The sequence below is a fragment of the Ambystoma mexicanum genome, chromosome 5p (genome assembly GCF_040938575.1).
Source record: "Ambystoma mexicanum isolate Mex_15411 chromosome 5p, UKY_AmexF1_1, whole genome shotgun sequence".
Lineage (NCBI taxonomy): Eukaryota > Metazoa > Chordata > Amphibia > Caudata > Ambystomatidae > Ambystoma > Ambystoma mexicanum.
Window position 1 is genome coordinate 408857893 of NC_090930.1, and position 22727 is coordinate 408880619.

The window sequence follows — 22727 nt, forward strand, 5'->3', positions numbered from 1 at the left end:
ACGTCTGAAAAAACATTATTGCTTTAATAAACCTGTACCAACTGCATGTATTTTTCCATTTCACTTCTTTTGTGACAACCTGCTACATCTGTAACTAAGTACTGAATGTGAAGGCTAAGCGTGGGCGTTAAACAAATCCAGAAGTGAAACATAACCTTGTGTGGAGAAGGGAAGGAGGATAACTTTTAAGGCGGTCTCGTGTCACAGATGGCCTCAAGCCCACATCAACTCTTACAGACCGTTCATAGGTTTATATCAAAAGGCTGGAAAAGGGGGTTACTAAGTGCTGTGCTCCATTAAACTCTTAAGTCACACAATGGATGCAAATGTGATTGCACCTGGTCTCAGTCTGCTTTTCCAACTCAACAACTTCAAGTGCAAGCTTGGTAACTTCGTTTCTCCAGCATGGGGTCTGGCATGGATTCACATGCTCATGAATATTCCCCGTCGTCAGGCTGGGAATCCTCGGTAAAGAAAAAATCAGTTTCAGTTTCGTTTCTGAACTGTCTTTCTCCTAATAACCAATCACTGGTCTCTGGGTCATACTGCCCCCAGCCAAAGACTGCCCTCTACCTAAGCCCTTCCTCTGGCAGCCATCTTCAGATTTTAACCGCACGTTCGAGTGTTGGGAGTCCTCGTGCTATAGCTCTCGAGCTTTTACTACGTTTTGCGATTTTTCAAAGGGTTTAATCTCATTTTTTCGGTCAATCGAGCCTCAAGCTCCACCGTTTCTACTTCGATCCACGTGGACCCGTTTTGGAATTTTCTACGCCCCTCAAGGGCGAAGTTTCGTCGAGTTCCACTTCTTGGAGGATTCCAGAAGATCTGAGGCCTACTCCGCTTAGACATGGCCCAGGACAAAGGAAGTACGACGCCCGGATCCAAGCTGTTCAGGAACTGCCCTGGATGCAGATTGCAGAATGTCTTCAAGGAGGGCGAGCATTCTAGATGCCTTTACTGCTTTCACGAAGACAAAACGCATGTGGAGAAGGACTGTGCGTTTTGCAAGAACATGTCGGAGCGGACCATGAAGGATCGGCGTATCCGCCTCACGAACTGGCTGGAGGGGAAGAGCCCAGCAGCAGGTGAGAAGAAGAAGAGGCCCGAGCGGTCTTCTAAGTCCTTTGAGGGCACTCCAGCGACAGAGGCCCAACAAAAGGCAAAACACTGCGAGTCTGCGGGCACCGGGAGCGCCGAACGGTCATGCTCCTCGGCTGCCAGGCAGGGCGTACTTTCACCGACGCTATCACGCTTTGGCTGGGGGAAGAGGAAATCAGAGAACCCGGGGAAAATTCGGGAAAAGTCCCGGTCGATCCCGACAGAGACAGCCGAGGGGGAGCGAGGCGGTGACCCTGCCCCCAAGGTGAAGGCCTCAAGTGCGCCCAAAGTCGTGAAGGCCTTGATTCACCCGGCTAAGGCCTCTATCGAGGGAGTCGTGGCAGCCCTTGCGAAGCCTGTGGAGGCTACCACAGTGGAGGCGACCCCGGGGCCCATAGTTTCCCTGCCACCACGGAGGGAATCCTCTTTTCAACCCATCGTTAAGACCCCGGTGAGAACCCTGGCGGAAAAAGGGGGTGGGGGGCCAGTGGCCATCACGGACACGGATACAGCCTCTGAAGAGGAGCTGGCTGGAGTCGTGAAGATCCTGAACAAAAAGTTCGAGGAGGTCCGGTCCCACGGGAGGGATCCCGACAAGGCGGACAAAGAGAGCGATGGCAGTGCCGACGAGGTTCCGGTGGAGGCGGAGGATTCCACTCCCCAACCGTCGCGCCCGTCACAGCCGGTGCCTGGACCACAGGAAAACTCGGGAGCGATCTTGATGGCGATCCAGGCCTTGTGTACGGAGATAAGGACAAGGTTGCCCTTACCCCCAACGGACGATCCAGCCGAGCCTGGCCAGTCAGGGAGCACTCCAAGCAAGCGGAGGAGAGTTCATCCCCCTCCGCCCTTCCAGCCTTCGCGGCCCTCACAGCCTTCATCTCCTTCCCCTGATCCTAGGGAGGACACGGGAACAGAAACGGCCACGACGGGGACGGATGACGACGGTGGTGACGGTGGGATGGGCCTTCCATCACCACCTCCTCAGGCCTCCCCACCCGACGAAATTGGCTCCTTCCAAGCCATGATCGCCAGGGCATCCGAGCTCTTCCAGCTCTGCCCTGAAGAACAGAAGAAGGAAGGCTTCCTCTATCAACGACCGGAGGCCAAGAGGAAGACGGTCCTCGCGGTCCCATTACTTGACGACATTTGGGACCAAGCACTGGCCCTACTGAAGAACCAGTCCACGACCCCTGCTAAGAGAGGCCGGTATGAGAAGAAGTACCGGGTCCCAGATTACGCCCCCTGGTGCCTTAGGGCAGAGCCGACCCCGGATTCGGTCGTCTCAGCGGCAGCCAAGAAGAAAGTGGCGGGGGCGACGGCTTCAACTTCAACCTCCCCGCCGGACGGCGAGGGGAAGAAACTGGACGCCATGGGACGACAGGTCATCTCGTCGGCGCCAACGACGATTAAAGTGGCCAACGCCCTTACGATTGTGGCCCGCTATGACAGGGAGCTGTGGTTTAAGATTGCTCCTCTGCTGGACTTCCTCCTGGACGACAAGAGGGCTGAGGCCCTGGAGATACTGCAGGAAGGTGAAGTGGCATCGGACCACGCCATAACGGTGGCCACAGACATTGCTGACACCGGTTTCCGACAGTTGGGCAACAGTGTTTGCCTTCGACAGCACGGTTGGCTCAAGGCAACTGATTTCTGCCAGGACGTGCAAACCAGAGTTTTGGACATGCCCTTCGATGGGAACAACCTGTTTGGCAAGACAGTGGACGAGTCACTGCAGGCCATCAAGGCCGACACGGAGACGGCTCGGGCCTTGGGAGTTTTGCAGCAACAACGGCCGCCCTTTCGGAACTCTGGAGGCAAGCAAGGTGCCTCCAAGGGATTCGGCGGCGGCCCCTCGACGTGCTGTCAGGTGGCCCGCTCCTCGTCGCAGGAGGCCTACAGAGGAGGCGGCAAGTCAGTAGGATCTCATCGACGTCGCCAAGGAGGCCAAGGCAGCAAGGCCGCTGCCAAGCAGGACTGAACCGGCCGTAGCGTCGGGCCCCCAACTGAGCACCCTGGTGGGAGGCCAGCTGGCGAAGTTTGTCAGCATATGGGAGTCCATCTCCACCGACCGATGGGTGCTGGATGCCCTGGCCCGCGGACACACTCTCGAGTTTCTAAAAAAGTGCCCCTGCATTCCTCCCGTGGCCAGGAAGGAAAACCACGTCCCTCAACTGCTGCTGGAAGTAAGGGCGATGCTAAAGAAAGGAGCCATCGAGCTCATCCCAAAGAGGCTCCGGGGCTCTGGAGTGTACTCACGATACTTCCTCATAAGAAAGAAGACCGGCGGTTGGCGACCCATCCTGGACCTTCGTCGTCTAAACAAGTACATCAAGGCCCAGAAATTCCAGATGGTCACCCACCAGCACGTGCTGGGGCAGCTAGAGGAGGGCAACTTCCTATCGTCGCTGGACTTGGAGGATGCCTACTTTCACATCCCCATTCTAAAAGGACATCGAAAGTTTCTCAGATTCGTAGTCCAAGGGCGGCACTACCAGTTCAAGGCCCTTCCTTTCGGATTGAAGTCGGCGCCCATGGTATTCACCAAGTGCCTAGCACCAGTGGCGGCGCAGCTGCGCCTGCAGGGGATCCACGTCTACCCCTACCTGAACGTTTGGCGCATCTGAGCAAGGACAGAAGAACTTGCCATCGTACACACGGCAAAGACCGTCCAACTGCTCAGGGATCTGGGATTTTCCATCAACTTCGCCAAATCCCACTTAGTTCTGTCGCAAGTCGCATTGTTTCTGGGAACCAGGCTCGACACAGTGGCACGATTGGCCTCCCCATCGGAGGAAAGGGCGAAGGGCATCCTGGGCAAGGTGCAACGGCTGTCGACCATGGACGAGGCCAGGGTAAGGTCCATCAAGTCCCTCCTCGGCATGATGTCCTCGTGCATCTACCTCGTGCGCCTGTGCTGGCTGCGGATGCGACCACTACAAGAGTTCCTCGACGCCCGTTGGATGCATGCGGTGGACAGCTTCAAAGACAGGATCTCACTCAACAAGACCTTTCACCAAGTGATCCGGTGGTGGGGCACCCGCGCGCATCTCTTGGCGGGTATTGACTTCCAGACCCCGGCAGATCAGGAGACGGTGACGACGGATGCCTCCCTGGAGGGATGGGGAGCGCACACCGGAGATCTCCACGCAAGAGGCCTTTGGCTCCCGGAGGAGAGGTCACTTCACATCAACGTCCTGGAGCTCAGAGCCATGTTCTGGGCCCTCAGGTCCTTCCTTCCGACCCTCAAGGGCAAGGTGGTGAGGATCTTCACAGACAACACCACCACGATGTTCTACATCCGTAAGCAGGGAGGCACCAGATCACCAGCCCTATCCACAGAGGCTCAGGATCTGTGGCACTGGGCCGTCACCCAAGGGATGTTTCTGGTACCCTTTCACCTGGCAGGAATAAAGAACACCATCGCCTACCCACTCAGCAGGGAGCTGCACTCGTGCCACGAGTGGGAACTGCGGCAGGATCAAGTGGATCTGCTATTCCAACGATGGGGCAATCCCCAGATAGACTTATTTGCGACAGCGACGAACATGAAGTGGCAGAGGTTCGCCAGCAGGCTTCCCCAGCCGGGGAGCATGGGCGATGCCTTCTCATTCCCCTGGGACGGCCTGTTACTCTATGCGTTCCCGCCGTTACCGTTGCTGCGTCGACTCATCAACCAACTCAGACGGTCCCGGTGCAGGATGATCCTCGTCGCACCGGCGTGGCCGAGACAGATCTGGTTCCCGGACCTTCTGGACATGTCAGCGTCCCCCTCAGTCAAACTGCTGAAGGACACGGATCTCCTCTCCAGAGAAGGAGGCGCCATCCTCCACCACGACCCGGGGTCGCTGAACTTGCAGGCCTGGCTCCTGCAGCACTAGAGTTTGGAGGGTAAGATATCCCGGCGGACTGCAAGGAGGTGCTTGCAAAGGCCAGGGCGTCCTCAACTCTCAAGTGCTATGGACATAAATGGAAGAGGTTTTCTGTCTGGTGCCGGGCACAGAAGATTAACCCTCTGTGGATTACAGCCCCTCAAGTGCTGCCGTACTTGCTATCGCTGGCCAAGGCGGGGCTGGCCCATGCCTCCATCAAGATCCATCCATTACACGAGAACCCCGGGGCGCTCATCCCTGTGGTCCCATCGCCTGGTGAAGGAGTTCATGAAGGGACTGTTCCAATCGTTCCCGCCGGTGAAGGCTCTGGCCCCGGCGTGGGAGCTCAACGTGGTGCTGACCAGGCTCATGGGGCCGCCATTCGAGCCTCTGCATTCGGCACCGTTGAAGTTCATGTCATTGAAAACTGCGTTTCTTGTGGCCATCACCTCCGCACGACGAGTGGGAGAGATCCAGGCCCTTTCCTGCAAGCCCCCATACCCGACTTTCCACGAGACGAGGGTGGTGCTGAGGACGCCCCCCCTCCTTCATGCCCAAGGTGCCGTAGGACTTCCATCTCAACGAGCCCTTGGTGTTACCTGTTTTTGTCCCGTCGCCTTCGTCGCCGGCCGAGAGGACTTTGCACTCGCTGGATGTGGCTAGAGCGCTGAATTTCTACGTGGACCGCACAAAGAGTTTTCGGAAGACATCACAGATGTTTGTGAACTTTGGACCTGTGAACCAAGGGAAGGCCCTCTCGAAGGCTTCCATTTCCAGATGGCTCTCCGGCTGCATCATGCACTGTCACCGGTTGAAAAACCAACCGTTGCCAGGCCGTCTGAGAGCCCATTCGACCAGAGCGATTGCCGGTACCACGGCGTTCCTATCTGGTGTACCCCTGCTGGACATCTGCAGGGCTGCTACGTGGAGGTCGACGCACACCTTCATGAGATTCTACTGCGTCAAACGGGATTACAGGGAGGAGTCCAGAGTCGGCCAGGCAGTGCTGCGCAATCTGTTCGCCTGAAGGTGGGCCTGGTGAGGAGGTAAGAGATGCTTAATGTTGAGTTGATGAAATGCTTAATGTTGAGCCTTGCCACCTCCTGTGGTTGTGCATGTGTGTACTGCTATGTATTCTTATATTCATGAGCATGTGAATCCATGCCAGACCCCATGCTGGAGAAGGAACAAGTTACTTACCTGTAACTGTTGTTCTCCAACCTGGGTCTGGCATGGATTCACATGTGAACCCTCCCGCCTACCCCTCTGCGGCTCTTCACTTGGTCCTACTGCCACTTTACGTGCTACCAAATCCGAAAATGGCTGCCGAGGAGGGGTTTAGGTAGAGGGCAGTCACTGGCTTGGGGCAGTATGACCCAGAGACCAGTGATTGAACTGAAACTGATTTTTTCTTTACCGAGGATTCCCAGCCTGACGACGGGGAATATTCATGAGCATGTGAATCCATGCCAGACCCATGCTGGAGAACAACAGTTACAAACTTGTTCCTTGGTATGTCCTCAGCACTGACAATACCCATTATTCTCCCAAATACCCACCATCTATTGTCAAGTTGGTTAATATTGGTATTTGCCACTCCATGAACCAATTTAAAGCTCTTTCTTTCCAAGAACGGCATTCAAACAGGATCACTTGATCGGGGTGGAGAGTAACTTTCCGATCTCTCCAGCAAGGCACCCAATAAAATTGGTTCCATGTAATAATGTCCCCTCCAAAATATCGCCATGCAAAAAAATAAAAAATTTTAAAAACGCAGAAATATTGCCTTTTTTTAGGGGACATTGTTACATGGAACATGCGGGGGGCACGCCTGCAACCCCCAAACCTTTTATTTTTTCAAGAGGAGCAGGGGTCACCCCTGCAATACCTTCTCCCCCTGTCCCTCAGAAGAGCAATGTATCAGTTGCAGCAATCCTGTGTGAGGACAAGGGCAGCAGCACAGACCCACAATAATCAACTTCAATGTAACATAGAGCAGGTGCACTTAAAAAAGATTCTGCAACATGGAACTGTACAGCGAAAATCGCCACTTCAGTCGGGTACTCATCCTAGGTTGGCTCAATGCAATTCATGAACCTGTTGACCCAAGCTGCGGGGCAGTGGTAGCTGTCCATTTTCATGAATAACAATACGTTTTAAGGTGACAATGCTGAGCGCTCATGCTGGCCATGCCTGCACACTGCTCCAGTCAGCCTGCACGACACCGATGAAGCTTTGACACTGTAATAACCAGAAACGGTGCCACAGCAGGGTGGGGGTGACAACAGCACCACCGACACGGGGGTAATTCCAGATTTGCACTGCGGCAGACAGATTGTGTGATTATCCAGCTCACCATGCTTCTTCTACTTTTGAAGTTTCACTCACCTAAATGGCCCAGTGACTTGGGTGCCAGGAAAGGGTTAGGCAAATAGGTAAGAAAGTCTGGTCTGAGATCAGACTGCAAGGGTCATCACTTAATGCAGGCGTACCTGAAAAGGACCTTTCAAGCATTCCTCTGCCTTAACATGAGCATAAAAAGTATGAGCGAGAAACAGAGCAGGAAGTGTAGAGGGAGATCTAAACTACAACTGCCACCTTTGCTAACCTGAAGCCAAAAACAAATTCTGGTCAATGTCTGAAAGGATCGATGCAGAAACCTTACAGAACCAAGACATTTAACCTCCTTATGAACTAGAACCCTACTTGGTACAGGGATCACATCAAATTCATTTAGGCAAAGGCTCCAAAACCTTGCAGGTTAGGGCTCATCAACGGAAGGTTGAGACCAAAAATGCCCTTGTTTAAGTTATGTGATGAATCCGACGGTCTAATCACTATTTTCCCGGGAGCTGCTCCTTCCCAGGTGGCCAGGGGACGGCAGCGGCTACCTGATCCTGACCCTAAGGGTGGCTATATGAGGGAGGCTCACGTGGGGGAAGGCAACTCACGGGAGAGTCTCACAACATCATCGGATGATATCTGGTATTCACCTTTTCCAATTAAGGATGCATCTTCCATTCCCCATGCCTTAATGGCATACTGTTATAGTTCTCCTCGTTCCCCCTTAAAACCCACTAAAGATACTTCCTCAGAGTCTACCTGAAAGTTATCACAAACTGACTTTTTTAAAATGTGTGTTTTTAGTATACACGATACCTTACACAAAAAATGAAATACAAACCAAGACAGAAACAAGACAAATATCAAAATATCAATAACTTCATCGAAACACATTCTTATTTCATTTCATAACTGTTATACATTTCATTTGTATTCACTATTTCAGCCTTAAAACACCTCACAGGAGCAGTATATTACTAAAAACCTAATAAAGTCCAATTCAAATTGTCTAAAATGTGAAACATGTCTAAAAACAGATCCATCTCATTTAATGCATTGTACGTCACTCAAATAAGGAGCTGTTTGCCCTGATCTACAACAAGCTGAAGTTTGGTGAATATTTTCATCACGAGTCTTACTAATGCCAATAAAAGAGCTAAATTAATACTAAATGATTACACGTCGTTAGTCTCATCCACAAGTCCTTTCATATAACTGCTTATGCGGAATCTAAAAAGGGTACCAGTATTGTAAGTCTTAAAGAACCGTTTCAGAACATTCTAAAACAACATGATACAATGTCACTTGGCAGTCTGACTTGCAGAGTCCACATTTTTGAAGTTTGAAGACTTTCCTATTTCTAACGCCGGAAATACTGCCACGAGGAAGAGGAGCTGAGTAATGAAGATCACGAAAGGCCGGGAACACACGCTGCATTTTAGTTATTGTGATTGCATATTGGCAAGCTGATTAAACAAAAGGGCTCCTGGTTAATACCTTGCTCTGTCCAGGTAACTATACATTCATCAAAACACATTTGAGCAAGGTCATGCACACCCTAGGAAAGACACTAGGTCCTGACAGTCAATCAACACAAATGTGATGCAAAAGGCTACTTGCTTTGGTTCTTATTTAATGCGTGAGCAGCAAATATTGCAAATACAAGACAGACGGTGAACATAGGATATTAAACAAGATACATAAAACATACATGATATAGTACATGAATAACAGTACACAAGCAACAATCTTTGGGTCTAGATTTGCTGACAATTACATTCTCTACGTTCCCTATTTGGGGATAACATGACTTTGAACAGAAAGAACAGGTCGACACAACTGTGTTTCGGCCATGGAGCTATAGTTCAGTAGCTTTGACTTGGACGACCTTCATCAGGACAGGACGGTGAGTATACGAAAAATCCTATGTGATCTGTCGGAAAACATAGACAGAACAGGATGTCAGGAGTGTGTCGGGTATGTGTTACATTGGAATGACTTAAAAGGCAACAAATGCGGCCTCTTTAAAAGGTGTTAACTTATCACAAATATGTATTATGCGGATTTCAGCTCTTTGCAGCTGGGCAGTGAGCAGTTCTGGACAATGTGCCAGCTCTCGGCGGATCTGAGATCCGGCACCATATGTGTAGCCGGATCTCGGGATCAGGCCAGAGTCAGCAACCCAAGCCCATGAACCGCACTGGAAAACTTTTTTTTTTTTTAAAAGCGCCCATGACGGCAGCATTGGCTTTTACTGCAGCTTTGGCACTGCTGTGTAATTAATGCACAATGCTCGCTACATGTACAACTGATTCCTTTCAGTTGTACACGTAGCGAGCATTATACACCAGTGCCAAAGCCGGCGGTAAAAGGCAATGCTGCCGTCGGGAGGGGGCTTTTTTTTAATATGTTTAAGTATTCCAGCATTGCTGGATGTCCACTTCGAGCCCCGCCTCCTCCAGACCACGCCCCCTCTTGCACCGCCCCCTATCCCAACTCCTCCCCCACGCCGGCCCTTGTGTTGTGGGATCCCCCACCACATTTTTACATTTCCACCACTGGCAGTGAGCATTTGTTTATGTTTTGCATTTATAAAGCGCACAGAAGCCGTCAGGCATCAGGGCGCTGCAATCCAGTTGCATGAAGCCCATTGGCTAGGGACGTTCTTGGTTCAGGTTTAGGCCGTGGTACATAAGTAGTAACAGCATGCCTGGAGAGCAATGAAGGTCCAGGTGGCGCTCAGGCTGAGAGAAACCCAGGGGAATCTCGCAATGCAGTTTGCATCAGGAAACCTATCCATTATAATCCAGGACCACACAGCTACCTCGGGATGGTGTTATCCGGTGTAGGCACGGGGGCTCTCAATCATCATTTTGAAATGGGCGCCCACGAATCTTGGGCCAGCCATGTAACAAAGATGTGTATGCAGGGTGTGTACAGGGGATGCCAATTACAGGCAGGGGGCGGCGGGGACCTAAGTATACACGGTACAGGTTAGTGGTTGCTTCGGAGAAGCACGGGCTGGATGTGGCACTCCACATTCTCAGTCCATGCTCATCTCCACTCCCTATGCCTGGCCTGTGCCTGTGAGGAACTCGAGACCGGGAGTTTAGGGCGACGGAAAGGCAGAATGCATGAAGGAATGCCCTACTGCACCATCTGGTATCAACCGTGATGGGGGTTCATTTGGAAGGGACGTGCATGCCCAATTCACCGACGGCTTGCAGTAGAATGCGCCCAGCAGCGCCTGCCGTGGATCCCGGTGACTTAAAGCACGTGCAGTTAGGTGGCCCTGCTGCCTGTCCGGCTCTTTAGCTTGCTCTGCATAAAAGCTGCTGGTGATTTGGCCAGTCACGCGGATCCCAGAGTGGGGAAGCCCTTGCACTGGTTAATCTCTGATGCTCCTGGCGCGCTATTCTTTACGCAGCACTCCTGCACCTGCCGGATGCAATTTATCAATGTAAAAATAGACACGTTCTTTGGCGCGCTCAATTCTCTGCATTGCTAAAGCATGCCCCTGCAACAGCCACAGAGTGGGAGTTTTTATGTCGTGCATTTCTATAATTACACCCAGTGAGGCATCTTTCACACCGCGAGGCCGGCATGTTGCATGCAGTGCGCGAGCGGCCCCCGTGCTGGCCGAATGCACTCAGCACTCCAGGTGCAGTGCGGCGCCTGGCCGTCTCCTCGCGCCCGGCAGCTCCCGCGGCGCGCTGCAGCATGGCTGCACTTGAACTTGGGCTGCACTCGGAAACACCGCATGCGGGCGGGGAGAGCCCTTACCGCAGTCCTCCGGAACCTCACCCTGCCTCTGTGGGGATTCGCCTCTGCCATCTCGTTTACCCGCCGCCCGCGCTGCTGCCCGCCCAGGCTCAGTCCAGCACCGGTGAAAAACGAGCCACTTTTCGTGAGCCGGTGTTTCGGGATCGCCTCGGAAGGCCGAGCTCTGGCGGCGCTGCTGCGGCGGCTGCATCCATTGCCACCGCGGCCGCCCGGTGAGAAGGCACCGGCGGCTAGGGGCTGCTGCCGGCCGCACGCAGGTGCCGCATCGCCTCCCAGGTGCTCGTCTTAATTGCCGCGGACACCTTCCCGCGGCCCCTAATCCGGATCCGGTGAGGCTGATCGCCCCCGTCCCCGCGCGCTGAGACAGGGATTTAGCGATCAGGGTCTGCAATGATGAACGACTCTCGATGTTCAGCAGTATTGGGCATGAGGTCCCAGCTACGAAAGCAGCATTTAAAGGCGCAGCCCTGCGTGCACTCCGAGCAAGTTACAGTAAAGCCAAACTAACCTCCAGCTCAGCCGCTGCACCCCCAAAAGCAACGGGCGGTAAAACAGTAGTGAAAGTAGTCAAACTGGCGATATTTCGAAATACCACATTTTATATCACGCCAGACGCCACCTAATTAAAACCAACTCCCTTTGAGTGCAGGTAATTGCCTCCACACAAATGTGCCAGTGGTGGCGGTATTCAGCAATGCACAATTACGCATGCCCCCCAGAGCTTTCAGTGACACTCCAGAATGAGAAGTATTTTGGACCATAAATGCTCAGTAACATTATCATTACCGCTGTAATGCCTGGACCCTTCTCAGTCTTGTTCCTCTGCCTCGTGCAGTGTCACGTAACACACCATGATATATGATATGGCATTTATAGCGCGCCTAGACACAGGTGTTTCAAGGCACGACAAGGCAAGGGAGTGGGGACAGAGGGAGGACAAAGACAACGATCCTAGAACGCCAGGAGACATTGCGATCGCGCAGGGGAGCGGGGGAGAGGAGAGGGCAGTACATAGGGTAATAGTAAAATAAGGACAATAAATAAAAGTGCGGCCCGATGGTGGCAAGGGTAAGTGCAGACATCGGGTGTCAAGTGCTAGTAAGGGCTGTAGAGATAGAGAAACAGTCCTCGAGTGTAAGGGTTACCAAGGGGGCAGTGCAGGTGTGCAACTGGCGGGGACCTGGGCCCGAGATCAGAGGGTAGCCAGACGACAAGTGCAGTTTCAGATTCGGGCAGGAGATCAGCAGGGGTGAGGAAGAGAGAAAGCAGAAGCAAAGAGAAAGGTCTTTTTTTAATGTATACATTTATTTATTTGTTTATTTTGACATTTGTAGAGCGCACTTAACCCTAAGGCATCTAGGCAATGACATTCTTTTGAATTGTACATACCGTGTAAAGGCATGGCACTTATCAGCTGGGATTACATTTGGTAGTAAAACACATATTAATGCATCGATATAGGTATAAGTTAGCAGTGCAAATAAATGTATCACTTATCAGTTGAGGTTACATTTGGTGGTACAGCACATGTTAATGCATACATATAAGGTATAAATTAGCAGTACAGATAGGCTAGTAGCAAATAACTGAGGTAAGCAAAGATCTACTAGTGGTATACGATGAGGCTTATGCTAATCCATTTGCTCTTGTGTGAATAGCCACATTTTCAGGCTTTTATGGAAGGCCCAGAGGAGGATTCAGATCTTAGTGGAGATGGTAGTGTGTTCCAGTGTTTAGCAGCTACCACTGGGAAGCTATTGCCCCCTGGCATTGCAGTAGTCTGATCTGGATAAGATGAGAGCTCTGGCCAATGTGATACAGCTGACTGAAGACAAGCAAGGTCTGATAGCGTTAATGAGCTTAGATATGTAGGCTGCCGCAGTAGCTGTGGCATTGACTTGAGGGCAGAATCAAGGTTTTTACCTCCTTAGAGACATCGATGGTGATAACGTCAATCGTAAAGGATTTGAAGGCATCGTCAAGTTTGTTTAGATGGTGTTGTGAACTGATGAGGAGTAATTCTGTCTTTTCATCATTAAGGCAGAGGCCATGTTGGGCTATCCATGCCTGGATCGTTTGGTAGATTTCATTTAGTGATTTGGTGTTGAGGTCATAGGTGCCTGTTATGGGTATGAGGATTTGGGTGTCATCCATATAGTTAATGTAGGGGACACCCAGATCATCGAAGAGGTCAAATAGTGGTTTTGTGAAAATATTATAGAGTGCAGGGGAGACGCAGGATCCTTGCGGTATTCTAAAGAGAAAGGTCTTGATGTGCTTCTGGAAGCGGAGGTGGCTCTCCTCAAGTTTCAGAGAGGCAGGTAGGCAGTCCCAGAGGGAAGCGCCAGCAGAAGAGAGAGATCTACCACTAACTCGCTGCTTGGAGAAACAACTAACCCCGAGGGAGTTGGAGGCGGATGAGCAAAGAGCTTGAGAAGGAAGATATTTAGGAAGAGAGAGCTGGAGGTATTGAGCCCCACGCCCCAGAAGGTCTTGTGGACAATACAGAGGGTTTTGAACTTAATCCTCGCCGCCACTGGGAGCCAGTGCAGAGATTTCAGCCCTGGAGAGATACTATCCCTGGGCTTGAGGCCAAGGGCAAGTCTCGCAGTCCTGTTTTGGATGAGTTGCAGAGGGCAGAGAGTAGAGGCAGGCAGATTTAGAAAGAGGCTGTTGCCATAATCCAGCCTAGAGAGAACAAGTGCTCTGGAGACAATGAGCTTCTGGGGGAAGGAGAGGAAAGGAAGAATACCTCTGAGGAGGTGCAGCTGGTAGTGTAACTTCTTAGAGACATTAGAGATGTGAGGAGAGAAGGGAAGTGTTGAGTCGCAGATGACCCCAGGCTTTTAGCCTCACAGGTGGGAGCAGGAAGAGGGCCAAAAAGGGCCAGAGAATGACAGGAAAGGAGGGAGCAGATGTGCCGATGAGGAGAATCTCGGTCTTACTGGCATTAAGGAAGAGATAATTGGCGGCACACCACTCCTGGATGGCGGAAAGATAGAGATGAGAGAAGGAGAATAGGTGGCAGAGGGGAGCCTGAAAATGAGTTGAGTGTCATCCGCAAAGCACTGAAAGTTGGGGCAGAGAGCGGCAATGCAGTGGGAAAGAAGTGGCAGGTATTGGTTGAAGAGCCAGGGAGAGAGGTTAGACCCTGAGGAACACCACAGGTAGAGATAGAGAGGAAGGACCCAAGTTGGGCCTGGGAGGGTCGATCGGAGAGGAAGCAGGTCAGCCAAGCCAGGGCCTGATCAGTGATACCCAGGTTATCACAGAGACATGTCATCAACCTAATAAAAGGGCCGCATAGGTTTACGTGCGGCACTTACCAACTGAATTGCTTGACTCCTGTGTCTCTGTCATGCAAGATACCAGGGTTGGACTGGCTCTATCTGGTGCCCCATAACAATGGCACTGAGGACTATATTAACTCTGTGTGCAGACCAGCCTAACTGGCGCATGCTTCTATGAGTGCCCACACTACAGTGCTAATTTCTCTGTCGGGTCTTCCCTGATGAGGTCCCGTCTGAAGCGAGTGCACGCCCCGATGTCCACAGTGCATGCTTGTGCTGCCGAAAGTTTCCCGGGGGAGAGGCATGGCAAGGACCGCTGCCCCATCAATGTATGTCTCACTTCTGCCTGGGCGAGAAGGCATGGCAAGGACCGCTGCAGCATTGTCAGAGACAATGCTGCCACTTGGGGGGGAAAAGAGCGGCGTGGCAAGGACCGTTGCCACAGAGGCACAGATTGTAGTCCTGCCTGGGGAAAAGAGCGCAGCAGGCATCACCGCCACAAGGAGGGTGAGCTTCCCAACTGGGCAAAGAAGCGTGGCATCTGCCGACGTGAGGCCGCACTGAAATATGCAGGACACCCTGCTGGGTGACAAAGAGGAAAACTCCTGCCGGAGAAAAAGAAGTGGCTTCCGCCACCACAGTAGCTGCCATTGGGAGAGTGTGATTGTGGGAACGCCGCTACAGGTCAGAAAGTTTCCTCCCGCACGGGCGGGTGGGTGTCAAATGCAAAAGTGAAGCACAGTCCGGCACCTTATCTCAGTCACAGCCATCATTCAAGGGTGCTCGTGCGGCCAGGGAGAATGAAGGCCTACCAGCCCCTCCTAACCTTGAAAACTCTGCATTGCAGCCTCTGCCGCAGATTACAAAAGAGTGTGCTGGCTGCATGTAAAGACGCACTTGCCTGGGCGAATATCCACACCGCAGATGTGGCCCTGGTTATGCCAGGTGTGGTTATACCTGCATGTGGCCAGAGAGAAACCTTTTCTCTGGCGTGTGAACTGTAAGAAACTATCGCCCAAGCGTAGGTAGCCCAGAAAACATTGATGCACTTTTGAAGCTATGTTCCTGCATATGGGTGGCACTCTTAAAGTGGGCACAGTGAAGTGTCGACCTGAAACTGTGATGGGCCAAGTAAAACGGACATCTGTTGTGCACCATCTTTCCTCAGGGCTTGCAAAATCTACTAGTCCACTAGCATTGCTGAGTAGTTTTTATGAAGGGCGAGCACCATTTGCAGGACACTCGACTTTGCTGGCGAGTATGGGGATGTTAGAAACGTAATTAGCATTTACTGCAAACACACTTTGTTTGCAGTAACTGGCAAATGCAAGTTATCATGTGCATGCTTGGCAGCATTGCACCAAATATGCAGTGTGCTTATAGTGACATGCACCATTTTACAAAACGCACTGGTTTTGTCACCAGTGTCCTTGGGGCGAGTGCATTTCTATTAGGTCCAGTATGTAAACTAAGGAAATCACCCTGCAGGTCTATTTGAATTTTGAATAATTTTCAAGGCCTGTTCCCGGACTAATAAAAAAAAAGTGTTTGGTGCCTCTAGAACGCCCAGTGGCACACAAGCTTTTTTTGAAAAATGTATGTGTTTATTGCATTGCTGATTTAAAATCTAATCAAGAAAATGAATAGCAAATGGTACGTGACTCCACTGCTATATTTGATTTTTCACGATGTCATTTTTATTCAATATAGACTTGGCATGGAATGTAATGTCTGGACCCCTCCCCAGCCTTCTGCAGTGTCACGTGTGCAGTGACACACCATGTCAACCTAATAAAAGGGCCGCACAGGTTTGTGTGTGGAAGTTACCAACTTAACTGCTGCACTCCTGTGTCTCTGTCATGAAGATACACGGGGGGTCGGCCCTTTCCGGTGCCCCACAACAACCGCATTGTTACAGGATGGCGGAATGATAATTGAGTTTTGCATTATTACCAGAGACGATACTGCCAAACTTGTATGAGGCCGCATATAAGGACTGGATTCTGACAATGGAAAACCCCCACATGAGAGTCCGCCACTGCCACACTAACCCCCGTAAGCAAGAACAGAACACTAACACATTCAAGGTAGGACAGTACTTCACCCAGGGCTGCCCCAATCACTCTCACCTTGAAGAGGACACCTTAAGGGGTAACAAACCTATATATACCCAAATCTCCAGAAAACATATCAAAATAATGGCAGATCTCCAGGACAACTCTAAAGAGCACTAGAACTCCCCCAAATCTAAGAAAGCTTAGATAATGAGACAGGATGCTACTCAGCACTGTAAACATTACCTATGTATCGATTTGAAAACCTGCATTTGAGGCAGCGTTTTGTGTTGGGGAGGTTCCCGAGAGGACACCATCACTCTAATTGATGCAAGGTCACTTTGCAGCAGTTGAACATTTTGAGTGGAGTAGGGACGTAAATATTCCCTGAATTAGTTCAAGGGACCAAACGTAATGGGAGAACCCACAACGTTAGAATAGATTTAATGGGCCTAGGGGTCAGCCCCCTGAGAACATTTTTGAAAAATTGGGTCGAAAAGAAGCATTTACAGCCCAATTTCTGAGATGAATGAGTTAAAATATCCATACAATTTACAATCTGTTCTCTGGGGTATCAACTGAAAGAAAGGCAAACGAATGTCGCATCAGTACAAAAAAGTATTTTACAACATTTTCATGGTGGCTGCGTCTACAACATAAACCAGCATTACTGCTGTAAATCACATGATGCTGTACTCATAATATGTGCAGGCAGTTCCACTCTTAAATTACTTTCAAGAAGCTGTGTCCACAACACAGGCCAGCATCACCATTGTAAATCACCTTCATGATGCTGCTACCACGAGCATTGCAACCTTGCATCGATGTCCTTAACCTGTGTCCAAACAATATGCCAACACCCCCTCTCAATCACTTTCATCATGCTGCAACAACAATAAATATACACCACTGGGGTGTGTGCCGGCATCCAGAACTTCCTACCTGAGCTTTAGGAAACGCTGCAGTATAACTATACTGGACGTATCAACACAAAATACAAACCTACATACATCTAATGAAGAGGAATCAACCTAAATACACCAATACATGGTAGAACGAAAAATAACGCGGTGTGTAAAAACCCCTTTTAAGGGAACTGGTCCCCTTCCCCCTACACTTACCAAGCACCACCTTCCCCCTTATCTGGAAATTCCCTTTGAAGCTTCTACAGAGACTGGAAACGGATGGAGCTTGTGCCCAACCCACGTTTATTAGGGGGATGGAATAAGTGTGAACTCTGAATAATCCCCCAAAAGTCAAGTCAATTCGTGGTCCCCCCCCCTGGGCTGACTGACAGATGAAATGCCACACAGGAGATTGCCACATGATGCTGAGGGGGTGGAGTTATACCACCTGGTCAGAAGGATAAGAACATTTCTGCATCTTTTGACTTCACAAGAATGTTGAGTGTTTTACACATAGGCCGAACCAACAAATAAGCAGATGGTGTGAATTACATGTGACGTTTCTGGAAGAATAAGAAATGTGTAATTGATGTTTAAAGTATGCAGATGCCTTAAAATTACCATAGGTGCTATGGGGAAATCATTATTGTTGATCATCTTTGGAATCATGACACTTACAAAAATGGGACGAATTTCATTGATAAACTTATGAATAGGGTCATCTAGTTAGACCATTACCCTAAAAACCTTGGGAACCTGAGATAGAAACTGAAATGTGATGACATCTTCCCAGAAAATGTCACGAAGCAGAGATTCAGGGAGATGATAGCTTGTTGAATTAGACATTTGTATAGAAAATCTTGTGTTGATAACTGTCATCTTTGTCGAATAAATTACATAAATCTCCCATTCGAACCAGCAACATCGTGCCAAAATCAGACACATTTCATTAAGTCTGGCATGGTCAGGCCAATTAAGATATCTTAGGACTCTTATTTGTAAATTAAAATATTTTGCCAATTTATGATGACTTATTATGCCCACCGCTCCCACCCTGGGGCAGTGCGCCGGCGCTCACGTGGCTCTGTAAGAAAGAGGATGGGGTAAGTTAGTGAGGGTAGAGGGATAGGATAGGTCCAGAAGGAGGACAAACCTGCACCTGTGTGTGTTGGGTTGCAGATGGGTTGAATGCATGTACTGGCTTGTTATATCCATAAGGGTGCGGCCCAATGCCTGTCTTTGTTGTATGTGAATGTCTGTTATGTTGGGTGTGTAGTTTATGTATAAATTGGCTGGTATTTAAGGTTGTGGTTGAGTGCACTGGCTTGTGTATCCATGGGGTAAGGTCCAGTGCCTGGGATGGTTGTTATATGCAAGTGTTAGTTATTTTGGGCGTGCGTTTGTGTGTAGTTTGGCTTGCCCATGGGCGTGTATAGTACAACGGAGGGGTGTTGGAGGAGAACAACAGTGGGGTGGTTTACATTGGGTATTCTCAAAGTTCTTCTAAATGTGATGCAAGGCTAATCTTCACCAATCTATCCAAATGAGATGCATTGCTAATCTTCCCATATGTCTATTGTAATGCATTTCCTGCCCGCAAAATACATTTGGGAGCAACATATTTAGTCTCCCGCAAAATACATCTAAAACCTGCATGATGTCTGCCCCCTAGCATACATGTAGGTGCTACACATTTCCTTCCACAATTCAGTACAATAGCTAACTATGAAGCCTATCACAATGGCTGACTATGGAGGGTAGCACAAATCAACTCAGTGGCTGACTATGTTAACGCCGTTTACAAAGTAGTAGTGTAAGAGTGGCTGGGTTTCTTGTGAACAGTAATGGTTGTGCTTCACGCCCATATCCCCTTACGATGGTTAGTTATAGGGTGTGGCAACGTTCAACACAAACTAGCCATGGTAAGAAACACAAAAACTAACTATAGAGTGCAGCACAGTTATATCTCAGAGCGCAGCAGAGAAATTTACCAAGGCTATACCAACAGTTTGGATGTGACGGATGGCTACCGTACATGATTTAGGCTCCATCAAGAGCATAGCTATCTTACACACTTAGACTGAGTGCCAAAATGGTTACCTTACACAATTAGGCTACATGATAATAGGTAAGAAGAGTGGTGGGGTTTTACTGGAATAGAGTAATGGCTGTACTTCCCGCCCACAACACACTTACCTTATCCATCGCAGTAGGTTGTCTGCATCAGGTGTCCCAGGCGAACACGGGCAAACATGCAGTGGAGCTGCTTAGAAGGTAGCTTGCTGCCTTTTACCTTGTGGCCCTTAGTCGACTGGCTGCCCGGGCAAGGCTGTTGTAGTTTTTAAGGTCATAACTGAAGTGGTCAAAATGCAATTTCCAAGGGGTGGAGTCATAACTCTCAAGGGACGATGCCTAGCAACTAAAAGGGACTAATCAGAGACAAGGGGAGGACAGTAGATATCCAATCCAGATCAAGAGCGGATAACCTGGCCCCTGATCATTTAGATAATTTGGGGAGAGGTTAAAGATATATAAGGAGACACACAATGGGAAATGGGGAGAGCTGCCTTATGATATCTGAGTGGGACCATTGAAAAATTGCTTGAAAACTAAAATTGACTAGGAGACAGGAATTGCAGGAAACCAGGGAAATACAGAAGCTGGGATCCATACAAGTAGATGCAAATAAAGGGGGATTGCTCGTGGAAATATCCATGACTGAACCTTGAGAAGCCATCTGACCAGATCCCTGTCCTTTTCCTATGAGATGATCCAGGAGGTGGTGTCTTTTCCTGAGCACAAAGCCCAGAGATATTCTATGTAAGTAACTTGTCCAACCAAATGAGGTCATATAGGGATCTGTTTGAGTTAATACCTTCTCCGTATTTAGTGGGTGAGGTATGGAAGTTGATCCCTAGCATTTTCCTACCAAGTAATAATTAAGTTAATTGATTTGGGGTGATTTTGTTGAAATTTGAAATTAACATCACATCCAGTGTGTATAAAGAGATAGTCTGTCAAAGTAATTGGGTCCAATTTCTGTTTGCCAACCCAAACATTCCTTAAAGGGAGGGGTGCATAAAAACAAAATTCCTAAATGCTCCCCACTCCCCAGACCCTGCCTTAAAGCAGAGGGGTGTTACATGTAAACAGAATACCTGGGTTTGTGCTGGGGCAGGAAAATGTCTTGCCAAAGTTAAACAGAGTGAAGTCACTGATTTAAAAGTACATCTCTGCAGAAAGTGAGAAATTGACTCCTGATAAAAGATATATTTTTCATTGCATAGGGATGAAATGGAAAGGGTTCCATACATTTAAAAAAGTGTTAAAAGTGTGTTGTGCTATAGCACTGCTAGCATTGCCAAGTGCGCAGGGAGATTAAAATAAAGAGTGCAGCTCATGTCAAATTTCTTTTTACCAACAGAAGAGTGCTGCATGTCATTTAAAGTAGACCCCATGCAAAGTATATTGTGAAGTTAAATTGTTTTGTCATGTCCACGGTGCTGCACAATTTTGTACATTAAGAGTATTTTGTGAGTTACTCAGGTACATGAAATATTGTATAGACGTGTGGTTCTATGTAACCAGGAGTGGAAAGGAACCCAAGAAGAAAAACTGTACATGTGGTGGAGTTAAAGTCTGTGATATGTGTTATCGTAAACCAACCAGTGTTTTCAATGTGTGTAAAAAGTGAATTGTTAGTAAAGAAAAGCATTTGGGCCACAGAGTGAGGTGGCATGTCTTGTGATTTGTGCAAATATTAATTTTACATATTTGATATTTGTGAATATATATATATATATATATATATATATATATATATATATATATATATATATATATATATATATATATATATATATATATATATATATATATATATATATATATATATATAATTTTTACCTATTGGCCTGGTTCCTGGCGTATCTATTGCACAGGGGTGAGGGCCGATAGTGGTGTTACATGGTTCACAGACAGGTCTAGTTTGAATGATATCAACAGGTATATTGATGGGGCGCTGTTGATTGGGGGGGGGGGACTCCCTGCAATAATTGTTGCCCCCATAAATATGTCCCAAAGGACACCACATAACACAGTTGTTCACTCCTGACTTATAACAATCAGGCACTCAGGAATACACTGACTCAATGAATCAGCCACTCACACATTTAATCCCAACAAACTAGTCTTCACATCTCCTGCCCTTATATACAGTCACTGTCCAATCCCACCGCAGTCACACCATCCTATATCTAAACTGTACAACCTCAAAGTAGTAAAGGACGAATTTTAAGAACTGTGCACCATCCCTGCAGCCAGAAGCCTTAGTCACTAGTTACCACCACTGCACCCACCACAAGTATATGAAATTGATCCTAATTCCCACCACCGTATACATGTGCATGAGTAGCGGCCTCCCACCCTCAGAACCTTCAACCAGACAAAGATGCTTAAAGGTGAAGGGATAACTATGGCAGCTACAGATGCCGATTGCTCCCAGCATAGTCTGAATCTTTATTACAATGGTTAAAATGATGACCAAGGTAACCACCCCAATGTTTCAACCCTAGAAAAGAGCTTTGAGTGCATGAAAGCCATTGTCTCAATGATCACATGAAGCAGTCCTGTTAAACTACTGTTCCATTTCAGGCTTGCCGAGTGTGGTTCAAACTGCAGAGTAGGTTTTTACTACTTCAAGGAATAAAACCTCCTCAGTGACTCTCAGTCAAACCTTCTGCCCTCACAGAGGGATTAAAATCACCATTAAATTTACTAGAAAGGAACTGCACACCACTAGTGATCTAGGACAGGATTGCACACGGTTAATTCCCAGATTTTTACAGCCTTCAATACTGCTGACTACTATTGTCTATTCTCACGCCTAGAAGAGTTAAAAAGTCAAACAACTCTAAATGGTGGATTTCATTTCTCCACAAACAAACTAACTCAAGCTAGTAGCCTTTACATCCATCACCTATATGCCCATCAATGTCCCCCCGTGGATGGCCCCTGTCGCCTATCCCTCCCAATATGTTCATTGCCACACTAGCTCACATTTCCACAAACCATAAAGTTGAATTTCACTTTGACACACAGCTACATCTTAAACTAGATGGATGCAATGATGCAGCTGACTGCCTCTAACATATCCTGGGATGGATGCCTGCAACTTGCCTGGACCAAAATGCCTCAGGAACAAGGCTGATTTGCATATGGTCTTTCCCGTTTACAATGGAAATGACCTTCTAAAAATCAATGGCCTGGAGGGTCGCCCAAAGCAATGTCAGCAGTTATGATTCATTCAAAATCTTCCAGCCATTACTTTCAGTTTTGCAAAGATCACCTTGAGTTGGATATGTCCAATGAAACATGAGTCCT

At 48.8% G+C, this 22727-nt stretch overlaps 1 protein-coding gene across 3 annotated transcripts in view; it reads right to left on the minus strand.

Moving 5' to 3' along the window:
- The window catches only part of MCF2 (MCF.2 cell line derived transforming sequence), a 1935885-nt gene that overhangs the window by 1265772 nt on the left and 647386 nt on the right, over positions 1-22727 (minus strand). The window contains exon 1 of one of the 3 annotated variants that reach the window (XM_069612796.1): positions 11097-11519. The exons of the other annotated variants lie outside the window; for them this stretch is intronic. Within the exon in view, the coding sequence (XP_069468897.1) occupies positions 11097-11147 (51 nt within the window). The 5' untranslated portion in view covers positions 11148-11519. Of the gene's footprint in view, positions 1-11096; positions 11520-22727 lie in introns of those variants that run through there. 3 annotated transcript variants of the gene reach the window in all.